General features: G+C 37.2%; 1 protein-coding gene across 1 annotated transcript; it reads left to right on the top strand.

The window, feature by feature from the left end:
- The first annotated feature begins 708 nt into the window (after positions 1–708).
- On the top strand, positions 709–21,756 carry LOC114143967 (MORN repeat-containing protein 4-like). The gene is made up of 5 exons (XM_028016381.1): positions 709–820; positions 3,044–3,118; positions 13,175–13,289; positions 17,328–17,437; positions 20,169–21,756. Exons 2-5 carry the CDS (start codon positions 3,052–3,054, stop codon positions 20,312–20,314), a joined length of 438 nt encoding a protein of 145 aa, XP_027872182.1. The 5' UTR covers positions 709–820; positions 3,044–3,051; the 3' UTR covers positions 20,315–21,756.
- The last annotated feature ends 274 nt before the right edge of the window (positions 21,757–22,030 follow it).

Here is a 22,030-nt window from a genome sequence, read left to right on the forward strand (position 1 = left end):
TTTCCAAAAACACTGTTTAGCACAACGAAGACATTTCTGATTTTATTTCACTAAACACTTATTTTCTTTTCTGTGTCCCCACACAAAAGCTGACGTGCACGCTAAAAGCAAAAGGATGTAAAACATAAGGAGAACAATGGGCCTAAAAAGCATGAGTCTGTGAAACTGGAATTAGGCTGTGACCCAGTGTGAGGGGATTTAAGGGTTTTCCCCCAGAGTAAAGAAACGAGGCCATCTGTGTTTTGTTTCATTTGGGTCACCTTGATAGTTTCACTAAATTAAAGCCTTCCTGGTGCTCAATCCATACTGCTTTCTGTAGCCAGCTCAGCGCAGCTGTTTTAGCGCATTTGGTAACCCATAAATCAAGTTCCATAAAACTAGCGAAAAAACGCGGGCCTAATCACCAAATTGAAACCAGAAATGACACCGAATCATTAAAGGGAATCTTGTTTCCGTTTTATAACCCAACAGAGATGGTGGGAGGCACATAAAGAAAGACAAAAAGGCAAGGGCAAACGCTTTCACGAAGAAGCACTCCGGTTAATTAAGCCATTGAACCCGCTGCCCTCAGCAAAGATGTCTACCGCGGAGGGCTTGGAAACCTGCGGCAACAGCCAATGAGCATGAAGCTTGAGTTGAGGTGGGGTAGAAGCAGCCAATCAGAACGGGGATCTTTGGAAGACCACTGAGGCAATTCTTAGGAAGAAAACATGAAAGAGGGGGGGAAACGGCTTAATAGTCGCAGAGTGGAGCAGATGAAGTGCCGCGTTGTTTTCAGAGATGTAGAGAGAAGGAACTGCATGCCTCTTTAATTATCCAGGTAAAGCGTTTCCTTTATTTCTCCAGGTATGCTCGCGCTGTGTGTGTGTGTGTGTGTGTGTGTTTTGTGGCGGCTGCCAGCGTCATGCCGGCAAGATGAGAGGGATTAGGGCACCGTTACTGTGGCAACATTAGATGGAGGGATACACACTCTCCTCCCCTCTGTCCTGACGCCGGGCCTGATCCAGAAAACCAGGCCTGGACGTTTACTTCACCACTGAGCTCATTTAACGCTTGTATGCCGCCTAATTGGAGATGATGAAACAACAAAAACGACAATAAACGCACATTTTAATCAGATAGAAATCTCTCTTTACATTGCCGACGAAGCAGATGGAAATAAATGAGTAAAAATATCAATACAGGAATGAAAGAAAGCTGAATTTCTTAAAGCAACCATACCTAATTAATACACAACGGTCTGTAACAAATTGTAGTCAACAATGTTTGAAAACAAGTAATTGAATCAATAATTCGTATCCACACACGTTTGTATGACATCAAATAAATACTAAATTTTTGCTTGAAATTTCAGAGATATGTTGTTAGTAGTTCATAGAATAAACAACGATGTTCATTTTACTCAAACATTTACCTAGAAAAAGTAAAATCAGAGAAACTGATAATTTATGAGGTCTCTTAATTTTTTCCCAAATCTGTATGTTGCCTTACATTGTTATGAAAATGCAGTTTACATCAAAGTAACTTGAATAAATTTGATTTTGCATCTTGTCTGACCCTTTGAAATAGGCTACTGTCTCTTTAAGAAGCTCCTACCCTAACAGTTTTGCAGTTAAAAATTGGCCAGTTACACTAGTTGGGCCAAATTCCCTTCGAGCTTCAACTAATGAGAAGCTGTATGTCACACAGTTTAATTTGCAGAAATTCTGAACTTGATCAAAATGAAAATAATTCTGTCTTGTTATTTTGGCATTTTGCAAATAGAAACCATTTTGGAAAACCCTAATGTAACTGAAACAATTAAAGTTTAGGCTGATTTTATGTCAGAAAAATGGTTGCATGTGCATGTAAACCAGAGGTGGCCCTTTATTTGTATATAGCTCCATTTAAATAAATATGTGTTCTGTACGGTGGTAAAGTTTGCAGCCCTGAGTAAAAAATCCCAACCTGATTCTTTCTGCAAGGAGTTTGCATCTTCTCCCTGTACATGCTCAGGTTCTCTCCAGTTACTCTGGCTTCCTCACACAGTCCACAAACATGGCTTGGTTCATTTAAATTACACTCAGGTAATTCAAATTACCTGAGTGTAATTCAAATTACCTGAGTGCAATTTAAATGAACCTACCATGCATGGTTGTTTGTCCAGTGTGTCTCTTATTTGGTAAAACCGTCACCATGTCATAATAGTTTGTTAATTTCCTCCACCTCCTCCTACTGGTGTCTGAAGAAATGCACCATTCAAGATCAAAAACAACCAATCAGATCCAGGAAGAGTGTCTTAGTGCTGTCAGTCATGCTACTGTACGCCAATGTGCTAATGAGATATTAGCACATTAGCACGCCATAATGATGTGCTCATTAGCATGATGGTGAAGAAATAACTACTGGAAAACTGTATATCTGCTGCCATTGGTAGCCATGCTAACTAGCCTTAGCATTTATGACAGGCTACGCTATCCGGAAGAAGTTGTAGAATAGCATCGAGCAAAGTAGAGGTTGTGAGTAGCACGTACCCAAGCATTATTAACAGCTCTAAGACCCTCTTCGTCGTTCTGATTGGTTCTTCCCGACCAAGCAGTGGGTTTTGTAGCTAGAACTGGGAGAAGAAGTTTTGGTAACAGTTTTAACAAATATGTAAAAAACCTATGTATATATTTTTAAATAAAAGTTACATTTAAGAAGATTTAAGAAGTTGTTAGTGACTATGATTGCATCAGCTGGTAGCTTCTATTCTTTCGGTAAATTAAGATGACAGCTTGGTGCTGTTTAATATTATTACATGATCATTTGTTTAGAATAGAGTAGAATAAATAATTACATCGGTGTTCCCATCCAGTTTTGGACAATTGTAATGCTGAATTTTATAGTTACAGTAATAATCTTAATTTTGTTGCTCTGAAGGCACTTAGCCATATCAAAGTAACTAGCAACAATCCTTAATGTGTTGACAAAGAACCCTGCTTTGTGTGTGTAACTGCGAGGAAGTCATAGATTGACGTCAGGGGCTCCTAATGATTTTTATTGTGTGTTAACTGTGTGCCAGAGGGACCCATGACCCTGACACGAGGATCCTTCACCTATTCCAACGGAGAGGAGTACCATGGAGAGTGGAAAGAAGGCAAGGTCCACCTGCTCCATCTCCACCCATCCTCCATCACCGCTTTCATTTCAGAGAATATTTGACTAAGACATTAATGCCTCATTTGTGTCCAAGCTTACGTGAATACCATATAATAAACTTTAATAGTTGTAATCTGCTGCAGCATACGTGGATCTATGCTAGCTTGACTTTGACAACCTTAACATGTAGATGTGATGTGGAATTTGATGTTTCAGTTCAGTTACAAAATAACTGACAGATCATCAGTAGAGCAGGGTTTTAAATTGACTAATCTATCACAGCAGTGTTAGCTGAGCAGCATTAGCTATCACTTATTAATAATCACAAAAATAAACATCAAGCCTAAAAACATAATACTATAACAGACTGAATGTTTTGTTGGCTCTAGAGGCCTTTATTTGAAAGTAGTTCGACAGGAAAGAGGGTAATGAGAGAGAGGGAAGACATGCGGCAAATGTCGCCAGGCCGGGAATGGAACCTGCGACCGCCGCCACGAGGACTAAGGCCTCAATATGTGGGTCGTGCTTTGCCCCTACGCCACCACAGTACCCCCTGAATGTTTTTTTCTTTGTGTGTGAAATGTTTGAGTGTTTTTTGGTGTTAAAGCCTGAACTATATGGACCCCTTGCAGTGTGACGTCATTCGCACAAGATCCTGCCGCCATCTCTCTGCTGGAGAGCAAAAAGCTGCTCGCTAACGATAACTAGCATTGGTTTTAGCCATTACCTTGTCAGTATGAACATGCTAACTCTTAGATGTATGGCTGATGCATAAAACAATGGACACAGTGTTTTGCTACTAATTGTCAACACTACAACAACTAGATAAAAAGGTCAGGAAAAAGTTTTTATTGAAGAAACAAATTAGTGAGGAGAAGGAAGTAGTTCAGTTATGCTAGCTTGACTTTGACAACCGTAAGATGTAGATGTGATGTGGAATTCAATGTGTTTCGATTCAGTTACAAGGTAAAAAAGGCGACGTAAACACCAACTCTGACAGATCATTAGTAGAGCAGGTGTTTAAATGAGCTAATCAACCGCCGCACTGTTAGATTAGCTAATAGCAGCGGAAGCTAATCTAACACAAATATTATATTTTGCAATTAATAATTGCAAAATAAACATCAACCCTAAAAACATAAAACTGTAATGGACTGGTTGTTCTGTTTGTGTGGGAAATGTTTGAGAGTTTTTGGTGTTGAATCCTGATATTGTGGCGAGTGTGACACAGAGAGCAAAAAAAAGAACAATACGAGTGGTTTTGAGTTATTCTTCAGTGGTTTTTTTGTGTTATTTTCCCATTTGCTGTGGCGCACTGTGCTGAATTAATCATACCTACATCTCCATATTTCATTTTGTTAATGGTGTCATTCTACCGCGGCATCGCGGCTATTCATGGGATGTGAAAGAATCGTCTTTTTGCCCTCAAGCGTTGAGCTCAAGCGCAAAATTTCCGGTTATAAACAATAACATGCCAGGAGTTCATAGACAACTACATTAAAATCTATTTATTTTAGATATCTGAACATCAGTGGGTCTGATGTGCTCAACTTGTCAAGTTTATTTATGTAGCACATTCAGCAACAAGGCAGTTCAAAGTGCTTTACACCATAAAAACATCACACACTCATCAATTATGAAACAAGGGTTAAACATTACAGTTTGTCAAATATCGTCATCAAAATAATCAAGCAAACATCAAATATGTTGGTCAATATTTAACTCACTACTAATCAAACACAACTCTAAACAGGTGGGGGTTTAGCTTTGGTTAAAGGAACTCAGTGTTTCAGATGTTTTGCAGCTTTCTGGAAGCTTGTTCCACATTTGTGGTGAATACTGCTTATTATGATCCATCACATAATCTCCAAATACCCTCTATTGAAGTTTATGTTGAAACAAAAGGAGGAAAGGTTTAGTGGATGTGAATCCTTTGCAAGGCTCTGTACATTAAAACCAAAAATTACACAGGTTTTTGTGGTATTGAACAAACTTTGTGAAGCTGTTCCATTATAAAATCCAGTTCCTTTAGTGTGAACGCTCAAAGCTCAAGATTTGCTGTTTGGAGTAAAGGTTAATGTTTAAATTGGACTCAAAGAATTATATAAAGATGAACAGTTCACCAGGATTTACATTTTTTGGTTTTAAATGTAGGTTTCTGTTGTGATGTGTTTATTTATTTTATTTTTTACTCTTTTTTTATTTTCATCAATTTATTGTATTGTGTAATTTTTTTTACAGCATTCAACCCGTTTTTAAAAGTGCTAAATAAATAAATGTGACATTAACATGTTTGGATATTTCATCATAAACATTTACAGCGCTGAATACTTTAGAGATCACTTTTAAAAAAGGAGCTTCTTAAAGTGCATCTTAAGAAGTTAATAAATATGTTAGATGTTGGGTTTATAAGATAAGATGTCATTTGAGGAAAGCAAATGGTTACTATTATTTTGTACTCATAAACAGAATAAAAGTTTTACACATTTCAAACTGTATTCTAACAATCTAAAATTAGTGTACAACAATTCAGTCCTTGTTTGCATAAATTTTTTTTAATTTTATTTACTGATGAAAAGCAATAGAATAGAAATATCCTCCATTGTCCCTGAGTGGGGAAATTCAAGTACCTTTAAAGTTAGTGTAAAAATTGACATCTGCAGCCTAATATCTCTTCGATGTAGTTGATTTTACTTTAAAAATGGTTGTAGGATGCTGCGCGCTCGGCTGCACAAACACACAAGGATGTTATTTTATTTTATGACTTTTAATGAGGAAAGATGGCGGCGGAGGATAGCAGCCGTTAATCATAAGGACCGGCAGCTGTCAATCATAACCGTCAGCCCTCGGTGTAATGTGGATTTGCAGTTAACACTTTGTACAAGGTAAGAAGATTAACGTTCACATAACTTATAAGTAAGTATGATTAGAAATATATCAAATATTTAGAAATATATCAAATATTACATTATGATACTCGTCTAACCGTTAGTAACCATGGAGACGGTGCCGCACCGTCATGTAGCCTAGCATGTATGGAAAAAACTGGTTAGCATCTCGTCTTTTGAACGTTTAAATGCTTCTTCGGTTTAAGGGGAAACGCCGTTTATGACATAGTGATATAAATCATGTGGTGTGAATTCAGACAGAGTCGGTAATTTGATCAACAAGTCAGGAGGGAGGAGGTACGGGTCAGTTTCTAAGCTAGCTATTTCCAACTTCTGTAAATACCGCCGTCTATGAGCCCCAACCAGGTGTGTTACGTTTACAGACAAATTAGCTTGACTCAACAATAAACGAATAAACTGGCAAAATTAACTTTGGAAAACATTTTCAGTCGCCGCGTCGCACTACCTGAATCATATTTGCACTTTGACGGATGGCGATTACAGGCGCCATTCGTCATGGATGATGATTAAGTGATGTAGTTGCAAAGGATCAATAGCTGAAACATTGTCCATATTCTATATTGAATAATAAATAAATTATACCCAATGGGAATGGGTTTAAGTTGAAGTTCTTAAAATCTATTCAATTATTTTATTTGTCACTTTGCTGCCATAGTTTTGTGAAGCTGACAGTTGTTTACCTTAATGGCCGTTACTGGCTCATCGCTAATTTAGATACATATGTTTTAAGTCCCACCTGCCGAACCACAGGATAGCTTTTTTAATTACAGTAGTACTGAGCTGATGACCTGAATTTCTACCTAGAGGATATCGGTTAGAATAAATGGTTAACAGAGGATACCAGTAAACATAATAAAACAGAGTTAACTGTGACAGCTTTTAATTAAAGTCGAGTTTCATTTTAGACTGGAGAGTTAGGATGAAGATGTGTGTACATTAGCTGAGTCCCTGTAGAAAAAGCTACTTTTAAATAAATCTGTCTTTTACAACAACCAGCAGCAACAGCCAGAGTAAAAAAAGAAAAGGTGACTAACTGAAGTCAGTGACAGAGACCATCTGGTGCCACCGAGCCTTCAGAGACGACGCATCGCACTACCTGAACTCATATTTGCACTTTGACTAAAACACTGAGAAAACCTTTGAGGTAAGGTTAAACAAAGAACAAAAGTTTGGCACCTCAGCAGCTCGAACACGGGAGGGAGAAACATATGCTCTGCGCACAATTAACTAAAACTGCTAAACTGGTTTGGCGACGATTCATCGAAATGCTTCATTACTTTTGTTTTCATGTCAGCACAATTGAGATTTGTTTTGTTTTGTGGCACGGAGACATGTTGGGTTCACAAATCGCTACCGGTTTGAAACGGCGTGGATTTCTTTTGCCATCATGCATCTTGTAGTTCATCCCTTTAACTTTAAATTACAATAAATATGTACATATTTAACACTTAATTTAAACATCAAGCACACAGGAAGGTCTCGTTACTGAAACTCTGCAGTGATAAATGGTCTTTGTTTGAAAGTGTGCAGAAGTCAGGCCTTCTTGAGATTTATTTGTCCATCTCCTATGCACATATTTTATTAAAAATGTGTGCAATATGTCTTTTTAATTTATTCATGTAAGATCTTTGCACATTAATGAGTGTTAGTAATAATTGGGCAACTACAGTATTTTATTGTCAGATCAACATTTAACAGCCAACTCTTTAATTTGCCATAGTTTTATAGGATTTAGTGAATGTGTTTAGTGATGTGGAAGCATTGCGTAGGCAGATGGACAGGAGGTAAGTTTCTGTACGGATGTGAGTTGATGTGACCTTTCTTTCACTTTTTTCACGCTACAACCTCAAACGTCTCCGGGATTCTATGAGACGCACCAACAGAAAGAGGTGCAAGGTTGTGGAGTGGATGGAAAATACTGTCATGATCCCTGGGTCTTTGTGTTTTTGGTTGTTACTTGGTGTTTAAGCAGGTTGATTGGGGTTGTTTATTATATATAGTTAAGGATGTTCTGTACATTGTTTTTGTATTTTTCTCCAGTTCTGCTCTATGTTTTCAAATTTCAGATTTATTCAAGTCCCAAATGTAATATTACAGCAAGTATGTGATTATAAAAAGACATAAAAACTAAAATAACTTTTCAACGCTATTGAACAGTTATGTAAGTGTTCAATACACTTACAGAGCAATAAGTAGCAGAGTAATATATATTACTGAGCAGAGTAATATATATTACTCTGCTCAGTGCATTTTTTGACCTAATACTAAGATTTCCCAACCAACAGAGGAGAGAAAATGTCAGCACAGATTCGATATATGATCTATAAAATATAGCCATTGTTGACTTATCAACCTGAAACTCTGCGAGTTTTCTTAGACAGACTATGGCCTTTCTGTTTTTGCAGGTACTCTGAATGGTGGGTAAATTTTGACTTATTATTCAAAATAGTCCCAAGATATTTGTAATTTTGGCATGAGTCTTTAGGGTAACAGATTATTTGAAGGGGTGTGCATTAGACTGACATAAATATCATAAACATGACATAACACCTGTCATGAACACGAAGGAGTCTTTATGAATGTTTGACTGTTGTCATGATTCATCAGTCGGTAAATAATGACACTTTTTAAGAAAGGTTGCATTAAAAGTCCATCAAAAGGTCAAATTTCCATTAAAAGTGTCATTATTTACCAAATGACACATCATGACAACAGACACAAACATTCATGAAGACTCCTTCATGTTCATGACAGGTGTTATGTCATGTTTATGACATTGTCATGTCTTACGCACAACCCTTCAAATAAAGTGTCACCGTCTCTAGTTTCTGGTCCAGTTTAATTTGTTTGTGTATTTTTCAGCTTCCTCTTTGTTTATTGGTCAACTTCCATCCGTTTTCCTGCTCAGGTTCTTCCCAAGCTGCAGTTATAACTCTGTCAGTTTCCTCGCTGCGTTGCCAGATTCTCTGCTCTCCTTTGTACGTTTTCTCCTCACCATTGTTGCTCAAGCTGATTTGAATATCAGAGAACCGAACATAAAACCTTGTGGAACCTGAGGCGTGTTCGTTGTTTGCTCAGATTTATAATTACCAAATAATACAACGTTGTCCTGGTCTGCCAAAACATCTAGACAACTGTTTAGATTAAGTTTCCATTAGTTATTAAATAATATGACCAAAAAACAGTTTCAAAGTGATTTATGATTACATTTTAAACTTAATTTCAGTATTTTTCATCTCCTAAATGTCACAAAAACAGCAAAATCTTAGTTCCTGAAAATCCAAACCACCTGAAACATGTTTAAACGCCACTTTACCTTTAATATTTATGTTGACATGTTCTGTATAATAGTTCTCGTTAATCTGCAATATTTGATTATGTACAGCTCCAGATATCTTTAGAAAAGGTGAACACCCTGTGTGTGGGATCATTTTATATTTCTTTAACTTTAACTTTAGTTGGGAAGAAAAAATGTGATGTCAGTTCGGTGTTTTCATCTCCTAAAATATTACACAATAGTAGAATAATTATATAAATCATAAGTATGCTCCTTTGTGCAGCTCCAAATATATGCACACTTTGCCGGGACTTCATTTTTCAGCACCTCATTTGCTTTTCCCTAAGAAGCTATTATTTTCTGCCACATCCAAAATATGTGTGATGACACATCCTTTTCTTTTTGAGCGTGAAATGCTGAATTAACACTGCGAACAGTAATATGTTATTGTGTGTGAGCTTGTGTGTGTGTTTTTTGTGCGGTGTTCGTCAGGAACACAGACTGTCTCTGTGTCTTTGCATTCAAAGTCACTGTTTGCACACAAACATGTAGGTGTGTGTCAGACAGAGGTCTTCCATGTCATATGAATAATTCAGTCAAGTGCTGGCTCAAGACGAGCCCGGGGGCTATCAGGTTACAGGAAGTAGGACCGGTACATCCACAGCAGCCGAGGCACAGCCAGTAGTCATTTACTACTGTTCTTTGCCTGTGCGGTCATTTAACATCTGTGCATTACCGCTATTGATTGACATAAAAGCCGGACAAATTCAGCTAAACCGTAATTAGCCAGAGACCATGACCCAACATGAGCTAAGAGAGAGGCGTTATAAAGAAGCTGAGAGACAGATTAAGTTTGCTCCAAGGGGACCAAACCAAGGAGATGAAGAGGAAATGGCTGTCCCTAGCTTCAACAGTCTGTAAATAATGTGTGCTTTGAACGAAAAATAAACTGTTGCATTCATTGTGATCCGTAAACTGCTGCCACTTGATTTTATTATATTCAATAACCCCATTTGTATTTGACGCATCTGTTGTCACGCTTTGTGGAAGACACTACTGGTGTTTGTTGCCACATGATTGCACTCTCGTTGACACTTCATAGATTGTTGGATTTCAGCAGCCAGTCCATGAATTGTCTGCCAGAGGCTGCTGCTCACTTGTCAGGGCTCATGCATGATGGAGAGTTGGGCTTGAAATGCTGTTGGCCCTCTTCCTTAGCCATCCTGATCTCTGCACCAGCATCTATGGACGCAGGGAGTTTCAGGAAGGAAGGACTTTGAAAATGGAGGGCAAAGCTGCCAAATCGCTTTGCCAAATCTCTTGTGAAAACCCTGCTCAGATTAGGCAGAGAGCAGCTCTTTAAGCAGCCCTGACAGATGGACTGCCTAATTTACTTTGCCATTAGCTGGGAGCAATGGACAATGCTCACTGGCCTCTACCCGTCTTTACCCTTTGCCAAGGACCCTCCTCCAGTAAATCCTGAACGGCTCTTAGCTCTCTCAAACCCCACCCTCTAAGAGCTTGCATGCTCTTCTTCTCAGTTTCATGGGACTGTGTGAGCTCTCTCTAAATCCCATTGCTCTAGGAAGATACCAGGTCGTCCTCAGCACAGTAATGGACTCGATCTCTGTGATTGTGTTGTAGACAGTAGCGCCTGCAGCTGTACGGTTGTGCACACCTTGAGATTTTTCTTTTTATTACCTAACTCTCTCTAATATAAACAGAATTGTGGAGAAAAAAAGGTTGTGTCAAAACATCTTGTCACACTTATGTCCTAAACCTAAATGTTATTGGTCGGTTTACTTTTGTTTATTTGGCAGCTTGGTGATTTTTTTGTAAGCTAAAAATGAACAAGCGCAGTTTTAAGTGTAGTTCTATGAGTGTTCGTTTGGACCTCGCCTGAGATTTTTACTGTGTGCGCAGTTCTGGCCGGTCACTGGCTTTTGAGTTTTTTGTGTGTGTGGTTTTGCGAACTGAAGAGCTGACGGGTCACCTGGTTGACCGACCGTGGCATCTGCCGCTCTCTTCCTGAGCGTCGCGCTAAGAGTGCTGGAGGGTTAAACAGTTAAATCTAGTCGAAACTTTGCCAAAACAAAAAAAATAGAGTAGAAATGAAGCAAACATTGTTGCTTCACCTCCTTTTAATGTGTACATATAAAAAGCAGTTAGTGTGGAAGTTAAACATGTGCAGTCTTATTCTGAATGTAGAGGCACCTACTTTCACACCATTCATAGTGAGAACCTGGAGGTCCTATGATGACATTGTAGGAAACAGTTTCTTGGAGTTTCCACACCATCAAATGGCAACATTTAATTGGTTGTTTGCAATGGCCTTTACATTGCAAAAATAGCATTCACTATTCCACCAACAAATAGTCTAAACATTTTTTTCCAAGCTTCTAATTTGTCCTGTTATCATCCTTGTTGCCTAAAATATGAATTATTTTTCACAGACTTGTGCTGGCAGAGTAAGAGCTGAAGATTCATGGCTATGATTTGTCTATGGTTATGGTAAATGGACAGTCTGTTAAATGAATAAGAGGAAATAGAATATTACATATGAAATCACAGCACATAGCCTCTGTATGCCATGCAGAACCCAAACCTCAACATGACCGGTTTGCAAGGCTCTGTGCTCCATAAAAGACAGCAACCTTCATCTGTGATTCAAGCACTAACTCAGCAGTCTATTCATACATCTACTGGTTTATTACTCTGGAACCATATCTGTCCTTTTTTATAATGTGTCCAAGGTAAAACTGTACATACCCAGATAATATATAAAAAAGTACATAAAGAGACTCTTCCCAAATGGAGGAGTTTAAGTTTCTTGGGCTTTTGTTCACTAATCAATAGATGAATTATTATTAATTTAACAAATAAAGATTTTAGAAAAGGCAGATTGTGTTTTTGAAGAACTTTATAAAAACCCTTTAGTGGTTAATTAATCTTACAAATAATCTGCTATTTTCTGCTCTTTCCTTATTACCCAGAAGGCTTGATTTTTGGCAAAGTTTTGTGAAATAAGATTAGATTTAAAGGTAGGGTCATTTTATTTATATAGCACATTTTCAGCAACAAAGTAGTTTAAAGTTCTTTACATGAACTAGAAGGAAATACAAACAAAGCAAGGTGGCTTGTTATGTCTGTAAACAGGTTGGGATAGATCTGTGGTCTATACAAAACATGTTCATTATATTTTTTGCACAAAATCATTTCTAGATATTGAGATTTCAGCCTGTTCAGTTCTGCCTGTTTTATGGCGTCTTGTCACTTTAAATCCAAGTAAGCTGCTGCTGGAGCCATTTTCATTTCAAATAAATGAATAAGTATACAAACGCAGTTCTTTGAAAAGAAGAAGTATAGCCTCCTGCGCAACCAAGAATGCAGCAAGTGGTTTCTGGATGGTAAATCAACAACAAAACGCCCGTCTTTTCCAGCAGCCATTGTACAATGGAAATAGCCGTAAATCCAGCTCATCAAATGTGCTGGAGCTTCGCTGGGGTTGCTGGGTAACAGACAACGTCTGCTGATTTGTGATGTTATATTCTGAACGTTCTTGCAACCAGATACAAAAAAAACATGAACTTATTGCCAAAAAATAGCTGGGTGTTTATTTTTAAATTTATTTTTAGTTGTTAGGGGTTTTTTTAAGAAGCAGCAGAAACCCAAATGGAAGAACAAAAGCATGCAACATGTGAATTTTACATATTAGGTCTCCTTTAGTGATTTCCTTATTTGAAAAACAATATATTTATAGTTAGTTTTGGTCCTGCTATGTTAATAACTCAGATTTACTCATTCTCACCATACTAACTCCCCATTTGTTTTTTATAAATGTTGATTTTTATTGTGCAACTTGCCACAGGTCTGCGTCACGGCCTGGGTCAGCTGATCTTCAGCGACGGGACGTGCTTCACCGGACAGTTTGAGAACGGCCTGTTCAACGGCTGTGGCGTTCTGGTGTTTCCTGATGGCTCCAGGTTCGTGCCTCACCGCGTGTCCCCTCATGAATTACAGTATTTTCTTTGTTTTGATTAGAAAATCAGGATAGTGCTAGATTAATAGAGTGCTTCCTCTTCTTATTGCGCAAGTTATCTGCAAGTTTTTCCATTTAGGTTTTTGCTAACACAATGTCAGATTAGAAAGACACCAGCAAAGATGTTAGTGAAGCAGTGGCTGCTGAGCTGGTAGTGGAGGTTCACGGTTTAACTGAAAGAAGGATCGCTTAGGGTCGTCATAATACAAAAATGTCAACCTCTGATATTAAGAAAAACACTCAATACGCAACCTTTTTAAAGGGTTCTTTCTAAGAAAGAGCAGAAGTATAGAACCAGTATCTTAATAGTTTTTGTCTTAATTCAGCACTTAGAAAAAATGTATATTTGAAAATGTTATCTCCTTGTTTTGTGAAAGAATATACAACACTTAAAAGTGCTTATATCATTCATTAAAGTGGATTATTTTATTTTTTCCCAATGTATTTGTGAGAAAAAAAATGGATACAAACAATGGATGGTTGAGGTCTGTGACAAAAAAGGGTTATTCTATTCTAAAATGTATTTTTTGCAGTGTAAACATGGAGCTGATCAATAGAAATAAATTTAGCAGAAACCTTCATCAGTTTCTTTGGTTTTTCTGATAATTTTCCACTCTGTTTTAGTTTGGGGTCTAATATTTACTCTTTTTATGAAGTAGCTACATTAGCCGCTAAGTCCATTTGTCACATCACTGTTTAGCCAATATACTGTAGTTGGCTGGTGATGGAAGCTGAACATTGTGCTAGTAAGCTGGTGCTTACTATGCTAGCTTTAGCCAACACCATTAGCAGGAGCTAATGAAAAATAAAATCAAAGTGGAAGGTAATGATGTTTTAAAGTGATAATGAAGCATCTTAAAGTTTTTGTAAAACACTATTCTAATATTTTTGAGAAAATGTTTTCTCCTTGTGGGTTGACAAAATCAGGAATTATTGTTCTGTCTGAACCGAGCTAGCGTTGTAGCGCCCTGTGTACCCAGGATGCATTGCAACATAACGCGGTGACATCCGAGTGACAATATTTTTATTTAAATTTATAAAAATGTAAATAATTTTAAATTTTTATACTGTACTGTACAGCCTACAGTATTTTTACTGTATTGTTTTTCCAAAAACAAAATAAATGTTTCTCAAATAAAATATTGTCAGACCTAACTATGGATATCTTTAACAATCTTTGATCAAAGTTTGGAAGGTTTTGAAGTTCATAAATCAACACTAAAGTAAAAACAAGTATGAACAAGCCTAGATGTCTTTGTGTGGTTTTTAAGTGTCAAATGAAAGATAATTTCTGCAAAAAATAACAATAATGCACAAAGGAATTCCTGCAAGCCTGTCCTCTTCCTCAGCCCCAACCTCATCCCCCTCAGAGTAAAATAATCTTATCTAGTGTATTTTAATTTTCGAATGTATGTTTACAGCTTTGAAAGAAACCGATTTGACTCATAAAATGCAGTGTTTTTCTTTTTTTGTTGTTTTTTTCCCCAGAAAGATCCTTCTTTGATAGCTCACTATTGTAAGAAGTGAGCCATCACTCAGCTGCATTGTAAGGAAATCTAAACCTAAATTCCTCCTCATATGAAATTCACTTCACTTTATTGGTTCTTAGTGCTCCAGATTTGTCATTCCAATCATAAGTGTGTTTATAAAATGCATCTAATATTCATATATAATTGAACTGGTGCACTTTCTCCATTTTTTTTAAAGGTTTTATCAGCACGTTCTACATTTAAACAGACATAAAGAAAGTGTAGAAGAGAAAAATAATGTGCAGAACAGATGTTTTAAAAGATCTGCTTTTATCCTCAGTGAAGTGTTTTCATCGCCTGACCTTCCGAATCTTTTTCAAATTGGCCTTTTCTGGTACATTGGCTGCCCAGCATTCCAAGGTAGACACATAATCCCCGATCATTCTTCTGACAAGATTTCTAAAATTAATTGGCTTATTTGACAGAAATATATAAAAATCTTCAATCTATTCAGCTGCTTTTGTTAACTGTTCCCTTATGTTTGCTGAACCTTGTTTAAGTGCGGCACAGAACAACATAAAGAAGTTGAGGACAGCCTATTCAGTGCTGTATGTTGTGCTCCGGCTTGGACAAAACATTTAATTTATTTTTCAAGGGCTTTCAAATCACCAAAACATGTTTTCCAGCCTCAACTTCACTTTTCAGCATCAACAGTTTTTAAAACTCCATGACAAGTTTGGACTTAATTTGCTCCCAAAGTTTAGAAAGTTTCCAGTAAAATTGGTTTTGCTGAATTTCAGCTAAACAGCCGATAAACTATTTTATAATATATCAGAGATGCTCAGAGTGCGGCTGGGGGCCATTTATGGCTCTTGGACTGATTTTCTTTGTGGCCCCCAGCTGTGAATTAAGGAAGATACAAGTGGTTATTTTTAATTTGTGTAAAATTATCAATAAACATTAAGCATTACATAACATTAAGTTCAGCTTTTATACTAAGAGTTACTTCAGAGACTTTTACTGAAAAGTCGACTTTGCTGCACACAAATCAGCTTTTATTGACTTTATTAAAAATGTTTTGAAAGATCCTGTTCATATAATCTTATAATTATATGTACTTATGTCTGAGTAATTTGTAGATTATTTTTAATTAACATATTTGAATGTGCATACTTGTTATTTACATTCAGTCACATTGAATTACTTACATCACACACATATATATACTGTATATACAGAAAAAAAAAATCCCTTCTCACCCACCGCGGGTGGTTCTTATCCTCTGAGCTCGGGTCCTCTACCAGAGGCCTGGGAGCTTGAGGGTTCTGCGCAGTATCTTGGCTGTGCCAAGGACTGCACATTTCTGGACTGAGATGTCTGATGTTGTTCCTGGGATCTGTTGTAGCCATTGGTCCAGTTTGGGGGTGACTGCCCCGAGGGCCCCGATGACCACAGGCACCACTGTGGTCTTCACCTTCCAGGCCCTCTCCAGTTCCTCCCTAAGGCCCTGGAATTTCTCTAGTTTCTCGTGCTCCTTTTTCCTGATGTTGCAGTCGCTTGGTATTGCTACATCTACCACAACGGCTTTCCTCTGTTGTTTATCCACTACGACAATGCCTGGTTGGTTCGCCATTACCATTTTGTCTGTCTGGATCTGGAAGTCCCACAGGATCTTAGCTCTGGCGTTCTCCGCCACCTTTGGGGGTGTTTCCCACTTTGATCTCGGGGTTTCCAGTCCATATTCTGCACAGATGTTTCTGTACACTATGCCTGCAACTTAGTTATGTCGTTCCATGTACGCTTTCCCTGCCAGTATCTTGCACCCTGCTGTTATGTGCTGGACTGTCTCAGGGGCCTCCTTGCACAACCTACACCTTGGGTCTTGTCTGGTGTGGTATATCTGGGCCTCTATTGCTCTGGTGTTTAGGGCCTGTTCCTGGGCGGCCAGGATGAGGGCCTCTGTGCTGTCCTTGAGTCCAGCTTTTTCCAGCCATTGGTAGGATTTACTGATATCAGCCACCTGGGTTATTTGCTGGTGGTACATCCCATGTAGGGGCTTGTCCTCCCATGATGGTACAGCATATATATATATATATATATATATATATATATATATATATATATATATATTAAAAGCTTTCTCTTATGGCTGTATTTGTATTATTAATATTTAACACCTTAGATGGAGAAGCTTGTCAACTAATAAGCAATTTCTAATTGGGGATCAATAAAGTATATTCTTTTCTATAACTGAAGATAAATTTGTTCAATTGAGGCCAAAACTAATTGAAAACTAATTTTCATTTTTATGTTTTTCTCTACGATGAATAACATCCTTTTCCTACAAAGAACAATAAAACTAGGTGACTTATTTGCCTGATTTTAGTTAAATTTTCATTTTTGTCACATGATTTTGGCCCATGTTTGGAAAAGGTTTGGACACCCCTGGTGTACAGTTTGTAACGTTGCAGAGGAAGCGTTGCTGTGTTTGACTCTCTGTGCTTTTCCTTCAGGTATGAAGGTGAATTTGTGCAGGGGAAGTTCCAGGGAGCCGGTGTTTTCACTCGCTTCGATGGCATGAAGTTTGAGGGCGAATTTAAAGGCGGATGTGTGGACGGCCACGGTAATCACCTCAAATTACCCAGAACCCTCTGGGTGCTAGAAGTTTATCACAATATTTGGTGTCACTATTGTGATAATAAAAATTATGATAGAAAAAAAAATAGTAAAATTTTTTTTAGTTGACTGTATTTCTGTGACTCCATGGCAAATACTGGTTTTTAAAAACATTCCCATCCAAAACAAGCTTCTTCAGGACACCACTTACTTAAAGTGTGATTTATACCACTAAACTGCATTTAATCATAGTTTTAAATTTACTGATGTGTTGATGCCCTCAATGTCAAACTTATTTAGGTAGCACTTTTAAAAACAGGTTTAAAACTGGACCAATGTGCTGTACAAAAACAATAGAATAAGTTGATGAAGAGAGAGAGAAAAATAAAATTAATAAATAAGAGTAATAATAATTAAACAAGATAAAATAAAACAAACATCTCGTGGAATAAACAGTGGAGGAAATAGTAAAAATAACTTTTTGATAATACTGTCAGTTTTGTTTTATGTTTTGAAATTTATTGAGACAAATATAAATAAATTTTTATCTTCATAGGACGTTTTTCACTATAAATGATAGATGATGTGATAAGTGCCCATCCCGACTGAGTACCAGAGCAAAAACAAAATGTTATTAATTTAATTAATTAAATAATAATTATTTAATATTTAAAAATTACATCATCAGATGGAGCAAAATATAAAGTTAAGTGAACATTTTTGTATTAAGGACAAAAATAACAATAATTCATAGAACAAAAAATAACAAAACCAGGCATAATCATTTTCCAAATAATTTTCTGTCAATAAAAAAACTTATGAAACTTTAACAAAACTGCAGCTGTGTGTCTGAGTCTGGTGAATCTTTGGTTAAAACACGTTTGTTTTTCCATTCAGCGGGAAGAAAATCCAGAATGTTTACTCAAGAAAGAGTAGAAATACTTCACAATGAAATTACTGAGGTAAAAGTAAAACATACTATCTAGTAAAAATACTCCTAAAAGTATATGTTTCTTAAAACGTTACTCAAATAAATGTAACTGACTAAATGTAACTAGTTACAACCCAAGTATGTGAACCATTTCTCTGATAATTTTGTTCCGGTTTGCAAGTAACATTATACATTTTAAAAAATAGATGCAAAATTAAATTTAAAAAAAAAGAAATTGAGCAACCTTGATTTGTTTTTAATGCACAACCTGAATACATGTACAAACAAGTTGTTATTTTGATTGTGAATTTACATCTATAAGCAGACATTATTTTGTGTGTTTTGAACATTGAAATGTGCTAATTATCTGGTCTGAAACTCCTGGGTGTCTGGGCTCAAAGTCACTGGAGGTAATCAACACGTTTTTATTTTAATGCTGCTGCTGCTGCTGGTGGCGAAGGCGGATCGACGTGTCACTGTGACAACAGACTTATATCTGTGCTTGTAAAAATAGAGACGGAGCATTAGCATTCCCTCCATTTTCTGACAGGTGAGAACCAGACAACAGAGTGAGCCTGACAAACGGTTTGAAACCAGGAGCTTTACTTCTTCTACCTGTTGTCAATTTTTAGTTAGAGTCTGAAATATCACAACGGAGCAAACAAAGGAGAAATGCTTTTAGCCAAAACTGTTACGTTAAGGAATGCATGCCCACCTTGCAAAGCAGAGTCTGTCAAAAATACAAATCCTGGTTTTGAGTTTTTTGAATGAAGAATAAACAAAGTTATACACAAAAGAAATACATTTAAAACAACAGCAAACAGAAGAACAGTTGTAAAGTATATTTCCATGTTGAAATGAGTTATGTTTATTTTGTGTCCACAAAACACTGATTGCTCCTTTATACAAATAACAATCTGATCTTTTTCTGTCAGATTATACAACTTTACTTCTTTAGTCCAAGTAGTTGAATAAGAGAATCCAACTCTTCTTCTGTCCCTTCTTGGGTTTTTGGGGTTGTGTTTTCACTGAACTGCTGTGTTTATTTAAGTAATTAATATACTTTCATAACTTACCAAGTTTCAGGAAACTTGACATGAAACGTCTAATAGTCTAAACAGACTGAGTTTTATACCAAAATGTGGTTTTGATTTATTTTATCTAAACTCACCTTTCAGCGTCGGAGCCCTGTGGGTTTTCTGCGACTGATTTTTCTTATTGGTATTTATTTTATCTTGGACTAAACAGTTCCTGGGTCGGATTGTTTTATTAACGGCCAAATACTGATTTAACATAATGAAACTGTTAATTTTATTTTCCCTTTGACCTTTTGGGAATTAGGAATGACAAGAGAGTGAAAAACTGATTTAGACTTTATTTTTAGGAATAAAGTCCAAATTCGGACTTTATTCCTAAAAATTTCTTTACTTTTTTCTCAGATATGTATCAGATTTGAACATCAGAGTTCTGACTTTTCTCCCCCGTAATTCTAACTTTAATCTCAGAATTATAAGTTTTTCTCAAAATTCTAATTTTGATCTGAGAATTCTGACTTTTCTCTCAGATCTCAAAATTTTGACTTCTGAGGAAAAACGAAAGTAATTCTGAAAATAAATTATTATTTTTTCCCCACTGACCTTAATCATCTTCCGTAAATCACAGCAGGCCACTGTGTAGAAATCAATGTTCCTGCGTCGGTCAGCCATGTTCTTCATCGAGTAAAACTCTACTGGTCAGAGTGAGAAAGAGAGAAAGTGTGACTCGACTGAGACTCGGTTTGTGACCCGTTTGGTTTTCTCTCCTGCAGGGCTGCTGACCTTCGCGGACGGCGGACGAGGCGTCAGCCACGAGGGCCTGTTTGAGACCAACCAGCTGAAAAGAAGAGAGAGCAGCCATGCAGCTGTTCAGAGAGCGCAGGCGGCGGCGGCCAAAGCCAGAACTCTGGCCTCGTGACGTGGACTGGACAACCCACACCGACCCCTGGTACCGGGGTCATCCTCCTCCCGTTAGTCTGACCTCCTCAATACGTTTCTATTGCTCCTTTGTTTCATCGTGTCCAGCTTCTGCAAACGATTCTGGGATAAAATGTCCAACTTTATCTTCTGGTTCATTTGAACCGTCGGGTCTGTGACCTGCAGAGTAATCAGGACGGTAAAATCTGCTCTCACAGCCACTGACTCAGGATCAGTACCGCCGAACACACGCTGTTCGACACACTGCTAAGTGCTAAATCGCATCCAGAGTTTGGTTTTTAAAAAACTCTGGATGCGACATTAAATATGGGCATTTTTCAGGTAATCCTGACAACAAGCAGGTTCACACTGGGCTTTATTTAAAAGTTCAAGCAAACAACGGATCAAACTTTGGTAACGTAAATTCTGATTCACCTCACACCCCGATACTTTATGATTAGCTTTTTTTATTATTATTTAAGTGTTTTCAATGCAAAATATCACAGGTTAAGGTCTGTAGTGTTGAATTATAAACAAGACAGAAGCTGTGGCTCTCACATGGCTTAATCTGTAAATTATTATTTCCTATCATTTCCTAAGCAATCAGATCTTTAGGGTCTAACTATAATTATTATCAACTGCTTTAATCCTTTAGAGAGAATAGCAGAGGTTAAATAATATTTTAAAATGTAACATTTTCCTCACCTGTGAGTGTAGTCACTGACAACATTGGGAACCCAGAAGGAATGGTCTAATTTAGATATTTTAATATTTAAGTCACAATGAGTTTGCTTATCTAAAACTCATGTTAACAAGTCCAGTTTTCTCTATCCAGGTTAACCCTATAATCACTCATATTTCATGCACATGGATTCAAAAAATTTTACATAAACATAACATTCAGTTTTTCATAAGGAAATGTTAATAAAATTCGACTGTGATGAGTGAATGTTTTTATGTTGGCTATAAAAGATTGAATCCTGAAAACTGATTCAAAAGCTGCTTTATCAAACTTGAAGGTCATGAAAACTTAAAACATCCAGGATTTTATAACAGATTTTGACTTTTGACCCAGGAATTAACTTTAGTGTGCTAATTAAATTAAAAACTGAAATCACTAAAGAGTGATTTCACTGAACAGTCATCTTCAGTGAAATCAATCAATCAGTTTTGATGTGCGCTACGTACAAGATGTTTTGGCACAAAAAGTCTTTTTTTCTCCACAAAAGAGGGTTAAATAATAAAAATTCCAGAAATTATTCTTTTTCTTTTTCTACTTAAAGGAAGATCTCAAGGTTCACAGAATGCGTACAGCCTCAGGCGCTGCTGCCCTCCGATAAAATCCTGCAGGCGTCTGGGCATAGTTCTGAACTTTAACCGTAGGAAAGAGTTTTATACATAAAGCAATTTATTTTAAACGTTTTTTTATCATTTCCTTTTTTTTTTAAACTCTAAATATAAACAAATGTTATTACTTCAGTGTAAAAACATTAAACTAAATAATTTCTTTGGCAGTGCTCCCTAATAACAATGGCTATTTTTAGAACTTGCTCCGCGGGCGACTGACCAGGTCCCCTCGGGCGACCGGGGGCCCGCGGGCCCTGTGTTGGTGACCCCTGTGTTAAAACATAACACTTGTAAAGAAAACACAGAGCTGATTCTAATACAAACCACAGTTACCGACAGCAAGAGAAAAAGGGGGAGGAGGTGCCGGTTA

Source organism: Xiphophorus couchianus, chromosome 5 (genome assembly GCF_001444195.1).
Source record: "Xiphophorus couchianus chromosome 5, X_couchianus-1.0, whole genome shotgun sequence".
NCBI classification, from domain to species: Eukaryota; Metazoa; Chordata; class Actinopteri; order Cyprinodontiformes; family Poeciliidae; genus Xiphophorus; species Xiphophorus couchianus.